This window comes from Vigna unguiculata, chromosome 3, assembly GCF_037176805.1.
Source record: "Vigna unguiculata cultivar grain cowpea cultivar isolate G323 ecotype 2 chromosome 3, ASM3717680v1, whole genome shotgun sequence".
Lineage (NCBI taxonomy): Eukaryota > Viridiplantae > Streptophyta > Magnoliopsida > Fabales > Fabaceae > Vigna > Vigna unguiculata.
Genome location: NC_140794.1, coordinates 52,973,651 through 52,991,544, shown reverse-complemented (window position 1 = coordinate 52,991,544; position 17,894 = coordinate 52,973,651). Strand labels below are relative to the sequence as shown.

The window sequence follows — 17,894 nt, the reverse complement described above, 5'->3', positions numbered from 1 at the left end:
GTCAAATGCCTTCATTCCATCGTTTTTCTTTATTACCATTATTGAGCATAATCAAATAAACAGTGTTGTAAAAGAATATTTGAATGGCTTATTGGTTTCAGAATGATAAAATCCAATTTTTGCATTTTTTTTTTTATATCATCGAAATATCGTAAAATTAAGATTGAGCAGAAGAAAATAAAATTGTGTAAATGAAAAAGAGAATGGGAGGTGGCGTTTACGTAAATATAGGTAAACCATGTGATTGATTGGTTTGAGATGAGAGTTCGTTTCAAATTCAGGATTACCAATCAAAAGCTGAAACGAAACCAACGTGTGTCTGAAACAGCGTGCCACGTGGGCAGCTTTCGGTACAGTTATCGTTGCTACCTGCTAATACAGTTGCAGTTTCATCAGAGGGTTTCTCAATGTTTTGTTACATTACATTTTTGCCCTCCATATGCTTGTGTTTTACGAATTAACATTGAAAACTTTTTTTTTCAGTAAATTTATAATAGATTAAATATTCTTTTTTTAAAAACTTAAAAGAAAAATTGAAAATTCTTTATGCTCAATGATATTATTTTAATGGTTTAATCGGTCGGATAATATTTTTTTTCATTTATATGTGTTAATTTGGTGTCTATTTGAGTTTTAACATTTGAAAATGTGTTTCAATTAGAATTTTTTTTAAAAAATAATTATTTTTATTTATGACTTTTATCATTAAATTTTAATATAAATAGTAATACTTACTTTTGTAAGTCATTTTAAATATTAATATTATTAATAATGTCAATAATTTTATTTCGAAAAAGACTTAATTGAGACATTTTTTCAAAAGTTGAAATTCAATTAATATTTTTTTTTAAAATATAGGTATCAAATCGACACATTTTCAACAAAAAAATGAGTGCTATCCGACTAATTAAACATAATTTAATTATGTTAAATTGTATTTATATGTCTAATACGATTCAAATAGTATTTAAATAATATAAATTATGTGACAAGTTCTTAGTTCAATATCGGTTAAAAAACATGTTTGATATATCAAACTTCTATTTATAGTTATGTAATACTTTGAGCTGCATTTCCTTTTAGTAATTTATTTACATAATATTTTTAAAAGATAAATTATATACAAAATAAACTTATTTTAGTCAAATTAACTTTCGGTGAGTTTGTATTAGTGTGAAATGAGAAGTTGAGGAGATAAAAGTAAGCTCTGACATCAGTGTGGTTAACTATCACACTGCTTTGACCATTGGTAGCACATTTGCATGTGAAGTCTCCATTAACTTAAATTATGTTTTCTTATGAATTGTTGTATGCAGACATAAACATAACAAAAATTATGATAAGATTGAAATTCATCCACATGCATGCAACCTTTTCCTATGTGATGGTTCACTCAGACACGGAATTTCTCTTCAGTCAATGTTTTCGTGTTTTGTTCATCAATTAACCTAACCTAGTCAAACTTCAAAATAACGATTCACTTTAGGGTCAAGTTAAATTTCAAAATCCCTAATTTATAATAGTATTATTGAAATCAAAAACATTATTTTACCTGGAAACATTTAACCTTTATTATGTTCTGCTTTATTCTTAATTAACTAACTGTACATATTTAGTTTATAGAGTAAATGCTTAAATATACCCTTAAAAATTGAAAACACGCTTTTGATTTGTTTCTAAATAATTAGTTTCCCAAAATTTTAACAGAACACTTTAATCATTTCAACGCTTCGAGTTAATGTTTCTAGAATAATCTTGAATTACTAAACTTATATTAGGACATTATTCCTTTTATAGAATAATAATCTTTTTGTTAAAAACAGAATAAAAATAAATAAATAACTAAAGTACCTGATACTTATAATCTGGAAAAGGGAAATATTTAAAAGATTAATTTTATCCCTTTATTACTTGCCAATCTTTTCTTTCATTCTTTTTCAATTACCTTAAATAAGTTTTTAACTTTTATAAAGCATATTTTGTAATTTTCTTAAAGTTTATTTACCTGTTTGTGTCTCTACTTTTCCTTGTTTTATTTTAGTATTGAGTGTGTCATTCAGTTTGTCTCTTGTAAATTCAGTCTCTGTAAAATTATACATTCTTAATATATTATTTTCTTTTTTATTTTAAATTTTGTTATAGAATACAAGCCTATTTCGAATATGCCAGACATTGAAAATAAAAATAATAATAATAAATGACTGAAAACAAAAACAAAAAATGCAACAAGTGATTTAATAAAAAAGAGTTTGATAAATATTTATTATAGATATAAAAACTTTAAGATTATTAACAAACTATAATAATTATTAATATAATTCACAATAAATTAATAGATAATATAAATTATACAATGCAAGGTCTACTTTTTTTATCAACCTCTTTTCTCTGTTTTCTCTGTTATATTTACATGGTAACTAAAGCACGAAAAAAAAAACACTTGGAACTATCGTAGTTGCATAAAAAATGAACAAGTTTATTGAATTATTTTAAACTATTAATGAATGTTTTTTTTTTTCCATAAAAGTATTACTATGAATTATAAAGAAAAAAAATATAGTTATAACTATTCCTTATTTTCTCAATAGTCCTATCATGAGCAGAGTTGATCCTTTTAGCAGTAAAAAACACTTACCATAATTTATCCCTTCAACTTGCAATGGAAGTTGCAATTTTGGTAGAAATTTAGAAAGTCCAAACACAGTTCATAATTTGTTTACACCCTTCAACAATCAAGTTGCAACCTAACCGTAAGACTGTACCTTTTTGTGGCAATTTAGAAAATTGAGAGAAAGCCCATGTCTCTTTTAAATTCACATGCAACCTTTTCCAAATCCCTCTTATTATCACATTCCATTGGCTTTGGCATTAGCATTGGTATTCCTGTTGGACCCCAAAACAGATACAAACTGCAATTTCCCACCTCCATTTTCCTTTCATTCCAACAAATTAAACCAAAGCCACAAACAGCAGCAGCAGCAGCAACCAACTTCCACAGAAGAAAAGCAAAACCATAATCACAAGCAGTGTCACTGTGTGACTTTCTTTGTGTGTTAATGCATCACCACCACAAGCCCGACCTTCACATCGGAGAAGAGAACTCCCACCTCTCTTCTGAGGATGCCACTTCAATTCCTCTTCCCCAAAACCAAAAGCAATCGCAAACCCATTTCTCAATTCAGGTCTCACCCTCCTCTCCCCATCCACCGCCACCAAACTCACCAAACACTCCCTGTCACCATGAACGCTTCTCCAATAACCCATCTGAAATTTCGCCCCGCAAGAGAATACCCGTCATGGCCCTCCCTTGCTGTCTCTTTCCGACACCCTTTGGCGCAAAGTTTCCAACTTCGAAGCTTCTCCCTCGCTTCCGTTTCCTCATGTTCCTCCCCCTTCCTTCCCTCTACTTTCTCTTGTCAAACCCTAGCCCTTTGGATTTCTTCTCCGTCATCGCTTGCTCAGCAGCACTGTTGATTTCCCTCAATCTGGCACTGTTGCTCTTCACTCGATTGTTCCCCGCCAAATTTTCATCATCGTCTTCTTCTTCCTCCTCTTCTACCCACCCTGTGGTGTGGTCCATTGGGTCGAACCCTAAGCAAGTGAAGAGCACGAGTTGGGGATGTTGGGTGCAAGTTTACAGCAATGGGGATGTGTACGAGGGTGAATTCCAGAAGGGGAAGTGTTGGGGAAGTGGGGTTTATCACTATCACATGAGTGGGAGGTATGAGGGGGATTGGGTTGATGGGAAGTATGATGGGTATGGTGTGGAGACATGGGCAAGGGGGAGCAGGTATAGAGGGCAGTATAGGGAAGGTTTGAGGCATGGAATGGGGATCTATAGGTTCTACAGTGGTGATGTGTATGGTGGTGAGTGGTATAATGGACAGTGTCATGGGTTTGGAGTCCACACTTGCAATGATGGGAGCCGCTATGTTGGGGAGTTCAAATGGGGTGTCAAACATGGACACGGACAGTACCATTTCAGGTTTGTTTTTATTTTTTCAATTTACAATCTGTACAGATGCTTTAGTTACGATGTTTCAAAATGTCCTTCACTTTAGCCCTTCACGATATTAAGAATAGATTAGCTTTGTGTGGATAATATTTCTCAGTAAGTCTTCATAGGAGAAGAAAATAAATAAGTAAATGGATTGCGTTTCTATTAAGTTAAAACTAGCTTACTCGTGTGTTGATTTATAGAATCCCTCTCATTTACTTTCTGTGAGAGCTGAATTTTAATACGTCAAATTCCAATTTTAACATTTAAGATGAATTCAAATTGTACCTTTTATTTTCTTATTTTACCTGTATTGTCAAAAGTTTACCCAAAAAAGATGTAAACAGTTTTTTGCAGAGTGAGGGCCTATACTTGCTTTGTCAGTTATAGAGGTAAATGAAGTGCATGATGAATACAATTTCTAGAATTAGAGTTGGGGTTTAGTTCTATTGAAATTTCACATAATGTGTTCAGGTTTAGTGTTGTCGATGTTCAATGCAATGGGACTTTGGTTTTCTTGTTGGAACTTGTTGAACATTCCAAAACCATGATTTGTTGGGGAACTTCTATCTGCATCTGATTCAAGCCTATTTTATTTTCTTTTGATGAAAACATCGGTGTTTCCATGGCCAAAGTTTAGAAATATGTTCATTTGGCCAGTAAAGCATTACTGGATCCAATATCTCAATGCTTCAATTATGACTTCTTAAATTTACCCGTATTAGGTCTGGAGATATAAAGTTTCAGTTGCAACAATGACCATTCAAATTGTCAACAGCCTGTATTAGACACAAAAGTTTTTTTATTTGAGGTTTTACATTCCCTATCTTATTTTACAGATTTACAGGTATATTGATTTGGATTTACTGTTCTTCATAGTTTGGAACTAATAATCCCAAAGTTTTGTTGCTCTGGCTAACTAAACGATTTTCTGCCGTCTTTTCTTTTGCACTGTAGTTCAATCAGTTGTTTCTATTACTGTCAGAAGCCAAATTGGTGTAGTTTCTCACTAACCACAATTTAATCAAGTATTGATGATTAAAGCACAGCCTGTTTGTAAGCATCTGTAGTAGATCAAAGTTTTTTGGGCCACTTTTCTTGTAGAAAATTACCATCTTATTGATGATCACCTTGAAGATTATGAATTTGCTACCTGTCCTTGCTGATGTCAATTAATCAAGTATATTATGTCTCAACCAATTTTACGTGCAGTATACACATCCTGCTATAAGATACTTGAGAAATGATATGGAATACTGGTTCTAATACTCTGTAACCGTGTAATTGCATTTGAAATATTTCTCAGCTATTATATCAGTATAGTGTATAAGAATATTATAACTCTGACTCTGTCTAACTCTTTTAACCTTGCAACATTAATAATTGAAACTCGGTATTGAATTTGATCCACGTTTCCAGACTGTATAATTTCTCAATTCTTAACCACTTATCATTTTTTACATAGATCAAAGAACAATCTCATTGGAAGGTGGTACAAGGCTGTGATTGTCATTAGTGCTGTGGAATCTTTAGTTCACTGCATATATTGAATGCATTACAATAGAACAATTGTGATGGGAAGGCTTGGAAATGTGTCTTTACACTCTCATTTTATGTGTACTGCAGAAATGGGGACATATACGCTGGTGAATATTTTGCTGACAAGATGCATGGTTTTGGAGTGTATCAATTTCAGAATGGTCATCGGTATGAGGGGGCATGGCATGAAGGAAGAAGACAAGGACTAGGAATGTACACTTTCCGAAATGGGGAAACACAGTGTGGCCACTGGCAGAATGGGATTCTTGATGATCCTAAAAGACAGAATAGTCCTACTGGATCTCCATGTGATGTGGACCATGCCAAGGTTTCCAATGCAGTACAGGTAATGTTATATTTCTCACTTAGGAAGGATGGATTGATATGTATATAGTAACTTGTACCAAAAAATCTGTAGATTGGGAAAGAAAGGGAATAATAAGGGACAGGGTAGTTATTCTTTTATTAGGAAAAGGGTAGAACTAACTATGATATAAATGTAATTAACCTCCTTTCTAGTGCGTAAGCATAAACATAATGTGATGACAAACCATCCAGAAATTTCTAATATTCTACTCTCCAAAGGAGTAGAGTATTCTTCTTTGAAGCTTCATCTTCTTCTATTCTCTTAATCAAGAATATAGTGGCCTTGGTCGGATGGTTTCTCATCACAATGTATGAAAAAGCAAATACACTTGATTACATTGCTTTTAAATTACTAAAAGAAAAGGTAAACATTGAATGATTATTTTTGTATTTTCAATACAATAAAGATTATGTTTTTGGCTCTATGCTCACATTAGAAAACCTGTATAACCTCATCCTGTTTTGTTTGCCATAATATAGTTTCTTTCGTTGTTTCTTCCTGGTTGTCATTATGAAGGATAATCAAATAATAAAAATCAGGAAGAAACCAGAATTTTCCTCAACTTATTTCATCAACTTGGTGATCCTTAAACCACGGTATTCACTTCTCTCGTTGTTTGCAGGATGCACATTCTGCTGCTGAGAAAGCTTACAGCATGGTAAAGGTAGATGACAGGATGAATAAAGTAGTGGCAGCAGCTAATAAAGCGGCCAACGCAGCCAGAGTTGCAGCTGTAAAAGCAGTGCAAAATAGGATGCACCATAACAACAGCAATGATGATAAATGATAGTAACCATTTCCTCAATCTAGTGATGATATAAAGCTTCAGTATCATCCTCCATCATAGGTTTGCCTACACACCATTATTAGATATGAGAAAGCAAAGGAAGTAGAAGGAATTAAGGAAGGAGAATCATAAACATGTGCAAAATAATGAGATCTTCTCTCAAACTTGAGTACTAAGTTCTGTACATGTTCTTCCCCTCCCCACTGGAGAGGCGTTTCCATTTCTTATATCGTGGTACAGGTGCGAGGTGTGCCTGCTTGGAACCACTTTCGGTAATTGAACTCAATGGCAGATTGTGGAGCAAGTAGGGTCCTCCCTTTTGGTGTCTGGTTATATGTGTATAAGTGTAAGAAAATTAGATAAATCATAGAGTTTGAAATTCCTATGTACAATGCAGAAGTGCCAAAAACATGTAGCGTAGGATTTGCATGCTGGGTTCTTGCCATAAACACGATAGTGTATCTATCCATGTGGGTGCATTTAAAAGTTGCCCACCATCTAGTGCTGTATGTGTTTGGTGAAGAGTTAAAGCTTTAGAAAGCTGAATTTCGTTATCATGCATCAAATCAAACAACCATGTATAATTTCATATCTTAAAATAGAAAAAAAGTGATTGAAGATGAAGGTCTATTAAATAAAAGAATTGTATGTTGTAGTACGATGGCGACATCACATCAATTTTCAACAGAAATGGATGCCAGTGGTGTCAACCAGGCTGGTTCTTATCAGCCACCAGACTAGTCAGTATTTTTGTTTACTACAATGTTAAACACATTTTATTAAAACTCTTTTATCTTATTTTCATATCTAGATATGATTTCAGTTTTTATAGATATGTTTAAGTTTAGTTCAAGTTGCAAGAAAATTGTTATATGAATCTTCAAAATAAGTAAAATAAAAATGATACTGTGACTCACATTTGTTGATTCTCATCTTTGATGTGTTTATATTTTATATGATTTGGCTATGATATTAATATTACACATATAAGATATTTGACACTATTTTAATCCTACAATCTTAAGACTATGTGGTTATGGACTTTTATTATTATATAGTGTTTAATTTTGTTTAATCTATCCAATGTGAAACTTTGACTCACATTTAAACTATTCTCAACCATCTTTTACCCTTTTACGTGGTTTAGTATGAACCCTTAATTAATGTATTAATATATTTTCCTTTAAAAGAATCAATGACTTACACTAAATTATAATAAAAAATAAAGGATGAGAGTCAAAAAAATAGAAGTCACATCATTTTTTGAAATAAAAATGATATCTACTTCATAATTATGTAGCAACTCGAGTTAATAGTCAAATCAGGTGAATATTATATGATAAGATGATAAGAAGTAAAACAAACAAGATATGAGTATAGTATAAGAGAATTTAGTAATTGTGCATATCAAGATAAACTATTTAATGCTTGATTATGTTGAAAATTAAAAGCTTAATTAATGTTTAAGTTTATTATAAAAATATTTTAACCGGATTTTTATTATTTTTATTATTTTTATTATTTTTATATTTTTTTATCTAATATCTGTTAATTAAATTTTTAGGTTAGTTTTTTAATATAATTATCTTATTTTATCATTTTATTTAAAAATAGATTTTACGATTACAATTAATAGAAAACAATCGTAAAATTATAGTTACAATGAGTAGATTCATAGTTCATGAAAAAAAGTTAATAAATAAAATTGTAGCCATGGGTATTAAAGTTAACAACTTACTTTTCATTCACATTATAACCATTTATTATAATTAATTCAAAATACCAATTCAAGTAAATCGAAATTTGGAAAATAGTTTATTATATTAATATAAATGGTGTATACTGTCAAGTAATTGGAAATTAATATTAATACAAAAGGTAAAAGAACATATTATGCATGATAATTTGTAATTAGATAATGATGTAAAAAGTTTATATTATCTGTATATACAATATTTTCTTGTAGAAATATTTCATTGTATGCAACTTTAAAAAAATACTTTACCTTCATATTAACCAATGGTTTATTTCATTTAATCACCTTATTATTCTCATTGATATTTTATTGTGGTAAATAAATCATTGTATTTATTAATGTGTTCAAAATAACTTTAAAAGACCCCTGAAAAATAGTGAGAACGTGGAGATGTACACCAAACACTAACATATGTTTCTTTATCATAGCTTTTCATGTCTTTCACCAAAACTCATTTCTTTTTTATTTTTAATAATATTTTATAAGATTATGATTAAGAGAATAAGTTATTTTTAAATTTAAAAAATGAGATAAATATAAATTTTAGAACTCATAATTTAGAGAGAAAAAAAAATCGATCATAACTTAAAATGTTTGTCAATTTAATTATTGTAGTTACTTCAACAAATGTTTTAAAAATAATTTAATTTGCTTCCAATTTTAAAGATATTTTTCTAATAAAGACACACTATATTAATTGAGATGCAATTAACATAATACGTGTTGATAACATATTATCAATCATTCATTTTCTAACCTATTTTCTCTCGTTCATTAAAATTATTAAAAAAAATTTAAATATATTAGTATAATATTTAATGTCCCTCGAATAGTTTTATTAAATTTCAATCAATATAATATGTTAAGTATTTTTATAATTTTAGAAATTTCTATATAACAGAATATGCTGTAACAGTTCTTAATTAATGTACTTGATATAAAAAAAAAAAATCTGAAGTATAATTAAAATAAATTCCATTAGTCTGTTTATGAATTGTGATTGATATTCTTTCGGTCCTAAAAAAATATTTGATTATTTTTCCGTGTCCAAATTCTTTAACCTTTTTTATTAACGTATTACGGTGTATTTGTCTTTTCTAAATGTCACATTTAAGTTGTTATAAAATAAAAACATCGATTTTCTTTAAAGTTTAAATAGAAAAAATTATAAATATATATATATATATATAAAATATTTTTATGTTTATATTTATTTTAAAATTTTATTTTTTAAGTAATCTATTTTTAAATTAAGATATTTATTTTATCATTTCTAGGAACCATTTTTTTAAATTTATCCATTTTTTCAATTTTTCTACTTTTCTAAATTATTTATTTTTTTAATTATGGGACTACTTGTAAAATAAATAAAAATTATTCATAATAAAATTATAAAAATAATTTATATTTAACATTATAATTATAATGATAACAATAATTTTATTCATAATATACATAACATATTTCATATATATATATATATATATATATATATATATGTATGGTATAAAATAATATTGTGAAGTCTGATTATATCAACAGTAAAATATTGTAAACATCTACAATAATTAACAACAAATGCAATTAACAAAAAAAAGAAATGGTTGAAGTGGGAATAATTAAAAGAGAACTGAAAACATCTACAATAACTAAAACAGCTAATTAAATGCTCAGAAACACCTATTAACAATGACAATAATAGTAATTTAATTTGACTTGCATTAATGCCTGGATTCCTTAATCTCAGAAAAAATAATATTATAAATGAATTGATGATAATTAATAGTAATAATTAAGTTGGAAGAGGAAGAGGAGTGGTATATAGGAATGGGAATGGGGTTGCTTAGCTTAAAGTGACAATTAGGATTGTGTTGTGTGTTGTGCTGTAGGTAATCAAAAACCCTAGCCTTCACCCTTTCATCCTTTTTTTCTTTTCATCTTAGACCATGTTTGGTTAACTTCAATCGTCCCAAGAGAAAGACGAAGAAGAAGAAGAGGAATTAGGGATAGGGCAAGGATTAGGGATGTATAAAGAACGAGGAGGTGTTTCCGTCACTGTTTCTGCTTCCAAATCGGAGGATCGGAAGCGAATCAACGACGTTCTCGACAAGCACCTCGAACGATCTTCGCCGTCCACTTCTCGCCCCATCAACGCCACCTCCAAGAATTCCAACCTCCAAGGTACCTTTACCTTTTCCTCTTTCATTCCCTTCCAATTTGCTTCACCACATTCTTCTCTTCACACAAATGACACCACTACACGGATTCACCTAACATCATAATATTCCTTTCTAATTTCATCTGCATTGGCTGCAGCGGAGGAATCTGAAACAGAGAGTGAAGAGTCCGATGTTAGCGGTTCCGATGGAGATGACACCTCTTGGATCTCTTGGTTCTGCAATCTTAGGGGAAACGAGTTCTTTTGCGAGGTCGATGATGATTATATCCAGGATGACTTCAACCTCTGTGGATTGAGCAGTCAAGTGCCCTACTATGATTATGCCCTTGATTTGATTCTCGATGTCGAATCATCCCATGGTTAGTTTTTCATTACTCTTATCTGTTCTCGTAATTATTTTCCTTTCAGGTTAATTCGTATTACCAACGGTGGTTTCTACATCAATGTTAACATATTTTGAGGCTCCTCTCATCTGAATGCAATTTCCAACAATATCAATCAAGAATTACGACAGAATGCAACTTAAAAACTTAAAAACGTTTTTCAGCATTCACTCATTTACTTTATTTTCGTAGTGGTTACACTTTGGTTCGAATGTGTAGGTGACATGTTCACGGAGGAACAGAACGAGTTGATTGAATCAGCGGCGGAAATGCTTTATGGTTTGATTCATGCCAGATATGTATTGACCAGCAAAGGAATGACTGCCATGGTAAGATTTATTGTTTGGTTTTCACTCTTTTCGTTGTTAATCATTCAGGGGATTAGCTTGGTCAGTGACGTTGGTTCTTTTTCAGCTTGATAAATACAAGAACTATGATTTTGGTAGATGTCCGAGAGTTTACTGCTCTGGACAGCCCTGCCTTCCAGTTGGTCAATCAGACATTCCTAGGGCGAGTACTGTAAAAATATACTGCCCTAGGTGCGAAGATCTTTACTATCCTCGCTCCAAGTATCAAGGCAGTATCCTTATATATGATCTATTATTGAACCTTTTTGTGGGTGACTTTAGCTGATGCAACAGCTACTTTTTATAACTGTTCACTGAAAATTCTATTTTTATTCTCTTGTGCCTCTAATTTCATCCTTGCACGAGTTTAATTCTTGAGTCTGACCATATAAGCAGTTTGTTTTCAAGGATGTGTCCTTTTTGGTTTTGGTTTATTTGGAAATTCACTTCTTACAATCCAATATTTGTTATGCTCATTTGAAAGAAAAAGTAATTGCATGTGTGGATCAGGAACTATTTTCTCAATATGATTTAGAATATATTTGAATTTATGGACACGCTGTGCAATTCTTTTTCTTTTTTTCGGAAAGTATACTTCAATTTCTTGTTAATGTTGTCCATACTATGCTGGTCCCTTATGGAATAATAGAAAGTTATATTCAGATAACAAGTTTGTTTAACTGTTATGAGAAGTGGGGGTTCTAGATATTCCAGTACCTAGTGATATGATGTCTAGTAAATGGCCGGTCATAAAGGATAGCCATGCCAATTTTCTTGTTTGACAAATTATATCTGCTACTGTACTTCCAGTGCTGTATGCCTCGAGCATTAGGACTGTTTCTGAATACTTTGGTGAGCACACTTATGTTTAGAAAATGTTGCAGGAAGTTAACTTCTGAATTGTTAAGTCTTTGGAAGATCAAATTTCTTTAATCTCTTGAAGCTAAGAAGTTTGATCATTCGGAATTTTCAGTTTATTTTTAAACTTCCTGACATTATATTGTTTGTTCCTCTTGCATTTATTTTTCTGTAAAACTTTCATATTTTAAATTTTGATGTGTATATGAAATATGGTATATGATTGTATGACACTATATAATTGCGGTTCAAATTTTACTCCCAATTTTCCTTAAGTCTGTCTAGACATTGATGGAGCTTATTTTGGAACAACATTTCCTCACCTCTTCCTGATGACATATGGACAACTGAAGCCTCAGAAACCATCCCAAGGCTATGTTCCAAGAGTTTTTGGGTTCAAAGTTCACAAGCCATAAAGCTGATAATACTGAAACTTTCACTAAAGTAAGAATCTGCCCATGTCCCGTTTAACTCTTCCTCCTTTTGATTCTCATTGCTGCACCCGGCGGATCATAAGCTTTCTGAACCAGTACAATCTAGGCATCTGTTTTAGGAGCGTGTTGTAAAGAAATATGCGGACATGTGAAGCAAGTGCTTAGCTTCAGCATCCGATTCAATTAGCAAGTGCGTAGGTACTTGATGATACTTTTTTAATGGCCTAAAAATTGTATTCTTGCTATTAACTTAAAATTGTCTATGGTTATGTCTCGGATTAGAACTACCCTACTACTTTTATGTCGTTTACCTCATTTCTGTAGTCTTTGAATTTGTGGATATGATCCCAATGGATTCATACATTATACTGGTTTTAAAGTTTCCTTGCTTGAATGTTAAACTCGCCTATACAGTTCCAACATTACTATTGATTATGTGGAAAATATGAATGCACAATATGACTGACCTCAAGTCAGTGTGCTGTATTCTGAATATATATGATTACTGACTTGTGAAACCTCTAATTATGTGCATAGAGAAATAGTTACTGTTGAAAAATTAGCTATTATCTATTTCTTCAATTCTCATTTTGTTGAATCCCCCAATTCAGTTCCCTCAACGTGCTACACTACAAACTGAGACCCCATAATCACAGTTTTGGCTGCTTTACCTGTTTGGTTCTCGTTATTCTTGTTCTGATCGTAATAGTTGCGGATCAAACTAAGAACTCTTTTATCGGTTCTATTCACTTGTTGTACCTAAGACAGTTCATGCTCAATTTGGTTTAACTGGCTATGAGTTGGTTGTTTATTCACTTGTCCCTAAGACAGTTCATGCTCAATTCGGTTATATTCACTTGTTGTCCCCAAGACAGTTGTCAAAATGAAAGTTGTAAATCCCCAAGGAACTTTTAAAAAAAATGGTAGGCTCTAAAGTTGGTTTTAGTTCTATTTACTGAACGTAAAATTTTAAAGCGATTACAAATCCTTCCAGTTTAGTTCTATTGACGAGTTGATTAAAAAAGTAATTTACTAATTACGCATGGAGTGGTTGAGTAGTTCTGACTTGGTAATCTTTTGGGTGGAAGCTTACACCACCTTCCATACGCAATTCACGTCCATGATCTGTAAAATTGTTTAAATTACCCCCTTTTTAAGCTCTTTATTATTTTCTTGCAATCATCATGATTTGGCTGCACGCAGGCAGTGAATACGTCTCATACTATTCTATATTTTTGCATTGGTTTTGTCTGGGTTAACTTTCTACGAACAGATTCATTTCGTTGGAATTAGTAAAAAGGGATGTCTTCTGTTAATCTATCTTTAAAAATAACGTATAATGCCTCTGAATTTAATTACAATTCGCCCATTGCAATGTGTACGATTACTATTTACAAAAGTCAATATTTATTACTCTGAAAATCTATAAACGCCAAATCAAGGAGCTCACACAAAGCTTTGTACCCTCCCACGCGTCTATGTCATCCACGTCATTGTCTGAGGCTGGATTCATCTCAGAGAATGGATAAAAAATAATTAATACCACAATGAATGAACATTCGACATTTGGTAAACAATAAAAAAAATATTAAAAATGATGAAATTAACAAATTTTCTCAATTTCTCAACCATACTTATAAAAGAGACTAACGAAATGTTCATTTGAATGGTTTGCACTGTTCAAGCAAATTTGGGAGTGCAGATTTGATACAATGAGGGTGTTCTTTTGCTACAATTTGCAATGAAAGCAAAGAGCGAATTTGGCCGATGAATGGTTTTTAATCCATCCACATAAAAGTGAGGTAATTAGCATATATTTAGTTTAAGATTACGAAATTGTCCCCTTTTTTGGGAAAAGCAATGGGTGTGTGTGAATTGAATGCAGTGGTTAGTGCAGATGGGTCATCAAGAACGAAGATGAAGGAGGAGTTAGGGTGTGGTGGGGAAGAAGATCAAGGAGGGGGTGGACTGTGGTGACAGACAAAGATGAATGATGTGGTGGGGATGAAGCTCGTGGAGGAATGGTGGTGCATAGGGTATGCGCACTAGTTACATAATCGGTGAGTGTGTATGGCACCGATTACATAACTTGTGTCTTTGCAAAGTGGAGAGTGACACCGGTTACGTAACCAGTGTCATGTGTTTGTTGTTTTTTTTTTAACTTTTTTTGTATAACTTTTGTTTAAAATTTAATTGTATAATTTTTTTAAAATTTAATTGAATAAATTGTTTTTAAAATTTAATTGTATAAATTTTTATACATTCATAAAAATTTAAATTTTTTTATTTTAAAATTTCATATAATTTTAATATTTTTTAATTCATATTAATTATTTATAATTATTTTTATAACATCAAATTACAAAATTATTATTATTTCCATAAAAGATATTTTGGTAACTTTCTAATTTTATCTAATTTTACAATTTATTTTATCTCTCACATTAATCAAATTTTTCTCTAACCTTCATAAAATTTATCTCCAAATCCAGTCACTTTAACATCTAAACTCACTTAAAAAAAACACGCAAATCCATATACTCAAATTCATACAGAACCAACTTCAGACTCTCCCAAATCCATACTCCAAAGTAACACTCTAAAAGAATAAAAAAATACAAAAGTAAAAATTGACGCACCGGCCGTAGGATTAACATTCTATCATCAAAGATTAAAATGTAAACCAACCAAAATATATTTCGATAACTTCATTGACTCCCTTACAGTAAAGAAAAAGAAAAATTAGCTTCTTGATAAACCAAAAATAACATAGTAGAAGCAATGAATAAACAACTTCAAATCCACAGGTAAATCATTCGCATTATATATATTCTAGTTTAGAAAATATAAGTTTCAATTTTTCTACTTATTTTTCTCATAAAACTAATTATGAATAAAATCATCCAAATATATCCAAAAATATACATGTATATTAATACACTCGTCTATGCGCTGATCACAAATCAAGAACAAATTACCAACCCACGCGTATGAGTGAGTTCAGTCACTCTAATTCTTAATTTTACAATTTTAAGATAATATTTTCCATAATTGAAGACTTAAAAACAATTTGAAACGTTAATGCCCATATAAAAACCTTCAAAGAATCAGCAAACATTAAGAATTCAAGTGCCGTCTGACCAATCCATTTAATTAATTCAAACATTCTTCAAAGTGAACTTCGGAAATTAACATCCAAGTATGTCCTAACTCTCCAATTACGTCCAGACCACTTGAAAAACAAAAATCCTAAGAAAACTTGTCCAAAAGACATTTTAATTTAAAAACCTAAAAATCTCCTGCATTGAGCCTCATAACAAATCAAAACATCATTTTCAGTGCTAGCTCTCCTGCACTATATGATTAATATAGACCTAAAACTTTTAGGAGTAAAGCATTTGCGGGGTAAGTAAAAGTTCACCTTAATATGCATGGAAAGCAACAACTAAAATCTGAAAAAGAAACTACAATCTTGGGAAGAGACTAGAATTGCAATCAATAAAAAGAAACTATAAGCAAAATTACTGACATAGAGTCCAAAACAAGAAAAATCATAAGAGTTAACTCTGATAGAAATCAAAGGAGTTTACTTTGGGTACAATCAATGCAGTTCTGTAAACACAAACTAAGAACTCCACGCAGGTCTAATTGATATAGCATTCACAAAAAGTTTATCCCTCAGTCTGCTCTCTCAACCTCCTGATGGTGCTCCGTACAGTCACAGCACTTGCGGTGCTGCCAAAATAATGAGAAAAATTAAGTCTCTGGTTTAGAAAATAAAACATTTAAGTAGAGAGGAAGAAGAGCATTACTTCAAAGTGTAAGCACCCCCTGCTTTCACTTTACCACAGTCCTTGCATCCCCATATTCCCACGGCTTTTCTCTTCACAGCATACTGCCACAAAAATTAGAATGTCAGAATTCAAACATTTTGAAAAGCTAAAGAGAACGACTAAAGAACTTGCTGGAGCATATGATATAAAAACATACAAGAAATCAAGGTTTAGCTACCTTTCCACAAAATTCACAGAAGAACTTGCTGTGTTGACTAACTTCCATCTTCTTAATCTGCTTCCGCAGACTGGCACCATAACGGGTACCTGATAAAACAAATCAGGCAAATTTCTCAGCAATTAATCAAAGCAAAATAAACATGTTCCCTGTGACAGCATTCTCAACAACCTAAGTTCGCATAACAATTTCCATTGACTCCAAAACCAAAGGGTTTAGCAAGAAATCGTCACATTATAAAAATACATCAACCAGTAATCATTCTTCTCAAAGCTAAATAAGATTTACAGTAAGCAACAACATTAAGATTGACCCAAAAACCTAATCACATCAAAATTATAAGATTCAGGTGGCATTGAAGCAACTATACGTACCGTATTTTCCAACAATGCCAGCCTTCTTTGTTCTCTTAGTCTGCCAAAACAAAATGTGAAATTTTAACATAAAACGACGCACAAAAAAAAATAGAAAAAAAAAAAAGATGCTTGAGAATGGAAAGAGAGAGAGGGGAGAGTACCATGTTTTCTGGATCGTGGGCGCTGCAGAGAGGTTTGGGACGGTGAACGAATGAATGGAGCAGCCGCAGAAACCCTACTTGTCATTCCACAGAATTTATAGAAAACCACATTGGGTTCGGGTCGGGTAGAGATCCGGTTTGATTCGTTTTTAGTGAAGTTTGGTTTGAATTACTATATTTTGTTTTATATTTTTTTATAAATGATATACAGTAAATTAATAAAAAAAGATTATAGGTTATTTTCACCGAAGTAATACCGATTAGATGTAAATAATAATTTCATATATAAGTGTCAATAACTATATTTGTGTCTCTTTCGTTTTAACTTTAAGAAATAACTATATTTTTTAAAAGGAAAAAAAAAAGGTCGGAAAATATTATTTACTTGAATGAAAATATGCGCAATATTATATTTATTTTGAAATATCACAAAATATGTTATAATTTTACGTTGTTTTTTTATTTTTTAATATTTCGTTCTTTCCATTATATCTTGAGAACCACTTAATACATCCTTTAGGTAACACAAAAATTAAATTATTCTTTTTGAAAGTATAAACACGTTTAATATATTAAAATCATAAATATCTGATCTCAAAATTTCAATATTAAATCCAATATATTTGCATTTTTTATTACCATTCATATCCCAACAAATAAGTTTGGAATGAAAACCGAAGCCATAAAAATAGTATTGCCGTGAAGAGAGTGCAAGACCT

General features: G+C 31.4%; 3 protein-coding genes across 3 annotated transcripts; 2 read left to right on the top strand and 1 right to left on the bottom strand.

Annotated features, from left to right (window-relative positions):
• Positions 1-2,859: 2,859 nt before the first annotated feature.
• On the top strand, positions 2,860-7,082 carry LOC114178326 (uncharacterized). The gene is made up of 3 exons (XM_028064165.2): positions 2,860-3,985; positions 5,624-5,882; positions 6,526-7,082. Exons 1-3 carry the CDS (start codon positions 3,057-3,059, stop codon positions 6,688-6,690), a joined length of 1,353 nt encoding a protein of 450 aa, XP_027919966.1. The 5' UTR covers positions 2,860-3,056; the 3' UTR covers positions 6,691-7,082.
• A 3,206-nt stretch (positions 7,083-10,288) lies between these two features.
• LOC114178648 (putative casein kinase II subunit beta-4) lies at positions 10,289-13,048 on the top strand. The gene is made up of 5 exons (XM_028064667.2): positions 10,289-10,627; positions 10,763-10,984; positions 11,228-11,337; positions 11,423-11,588; positions 12,499-13,048. Exons 1-5 carry the CDS (start codon positions 10,471-10,473, stop codon positions 12,627-12,629), a joined length of 786 nt encoding a protein of 261 aa, XP_027920468.1. The 5' UTR covers positions 10,289-10,470; the 3' UTR covers positions 12,630-13,048.
• Positions 13,049-16,136: 3,088 nt separating this feature from the next.
• LOC114176944 (large ribosomal subunit protein eL43) lies at positions 16,137-17,315 on the bottom strand. The gene is made up of 5 exons (XM_028062150.2): positions 17,176-17,315; positions 17,033-17,072; positions 16,659-16,747; positions 16,460-16,542; positions 16,137-16,382 (listed from the first exon to the last, which is right to left on the bottom strand). Exons 1-5 carry the CDS (start codon positions 17,176-17,178, stop codon positions 16,319-16,321), a joined length of 279 nt encoding a protein of 92 aa, XP_027917951.1. The 5' UTR covers positions 17,179-17,315; the 3' UTR covers positions 16,137-16,318.
• Positions 17,316-17,894: the final 579 nt, after the last annotated feature.

Excerpts from the sequence above, each read along its gene's own strand:
- LOC114178326 (XM_028064165.2), top strand. The coding sequence starts at position 3,057 with ATGCATCACCACCACAAGCCCGACCTTCACATCGGAGAAGAGAACTCC. Across the intron at positions 3,986-5,623 it reads CACGGACAGTACCATTTCAG|AAATGGGGACATATACGCTG; the intron begins GTTTGTTTTTAT and ends TGTGTACTGCAG. Across the intron at positions 5,883-6,525 it reads AGGTTTCCAATGCAGTACAG|GATGCACATTCTGCTGCTGA; the intron begins GTAATGTTATAT and ends CGTTGTTTGCAG.
- LOC114178648 (XM_028064667.2), top strand. The coding sequence starts at position 10,471 with ATGTATAAAGAACGAGGAGGTGTTTCCGTCACTGTTTCTGCTTCCAAA. Across the intron at positions 10,628-10,762 it reads CAAGAATTCCAACCTCCAAG|CGGAGGAATCTGAAACAGAG; the intron begins GTACCTTTACCT and ends CATTGGCTGCAG. Across the intron at positions 10,985-11,227 it reads CGATGTCGAATCATCCCATG|GTGACATGTTCACGGAGGAA; the intron begins GTTAGTTTTTCA and ends TCGAATGTGTAG.
- LOC114176944 (XM_028062150.2), bottom strand. Across the intron at positions 16,543-16,658 it reads TCTGTGAATTTTGTGGAAAG|TATGCTGTGAAGAGAAAAGC; the intron begins GTAGCTAAACCT and ends TTTTTGTGGCAG. Across the intron at positions 16,383-16,459 it reads GGGGGTGCTTACACTTTGAA|CACCGCAAGTGCTGTGACTG; the intron begins GTAATGCTCTTC and ends TTATTTTGGCAG.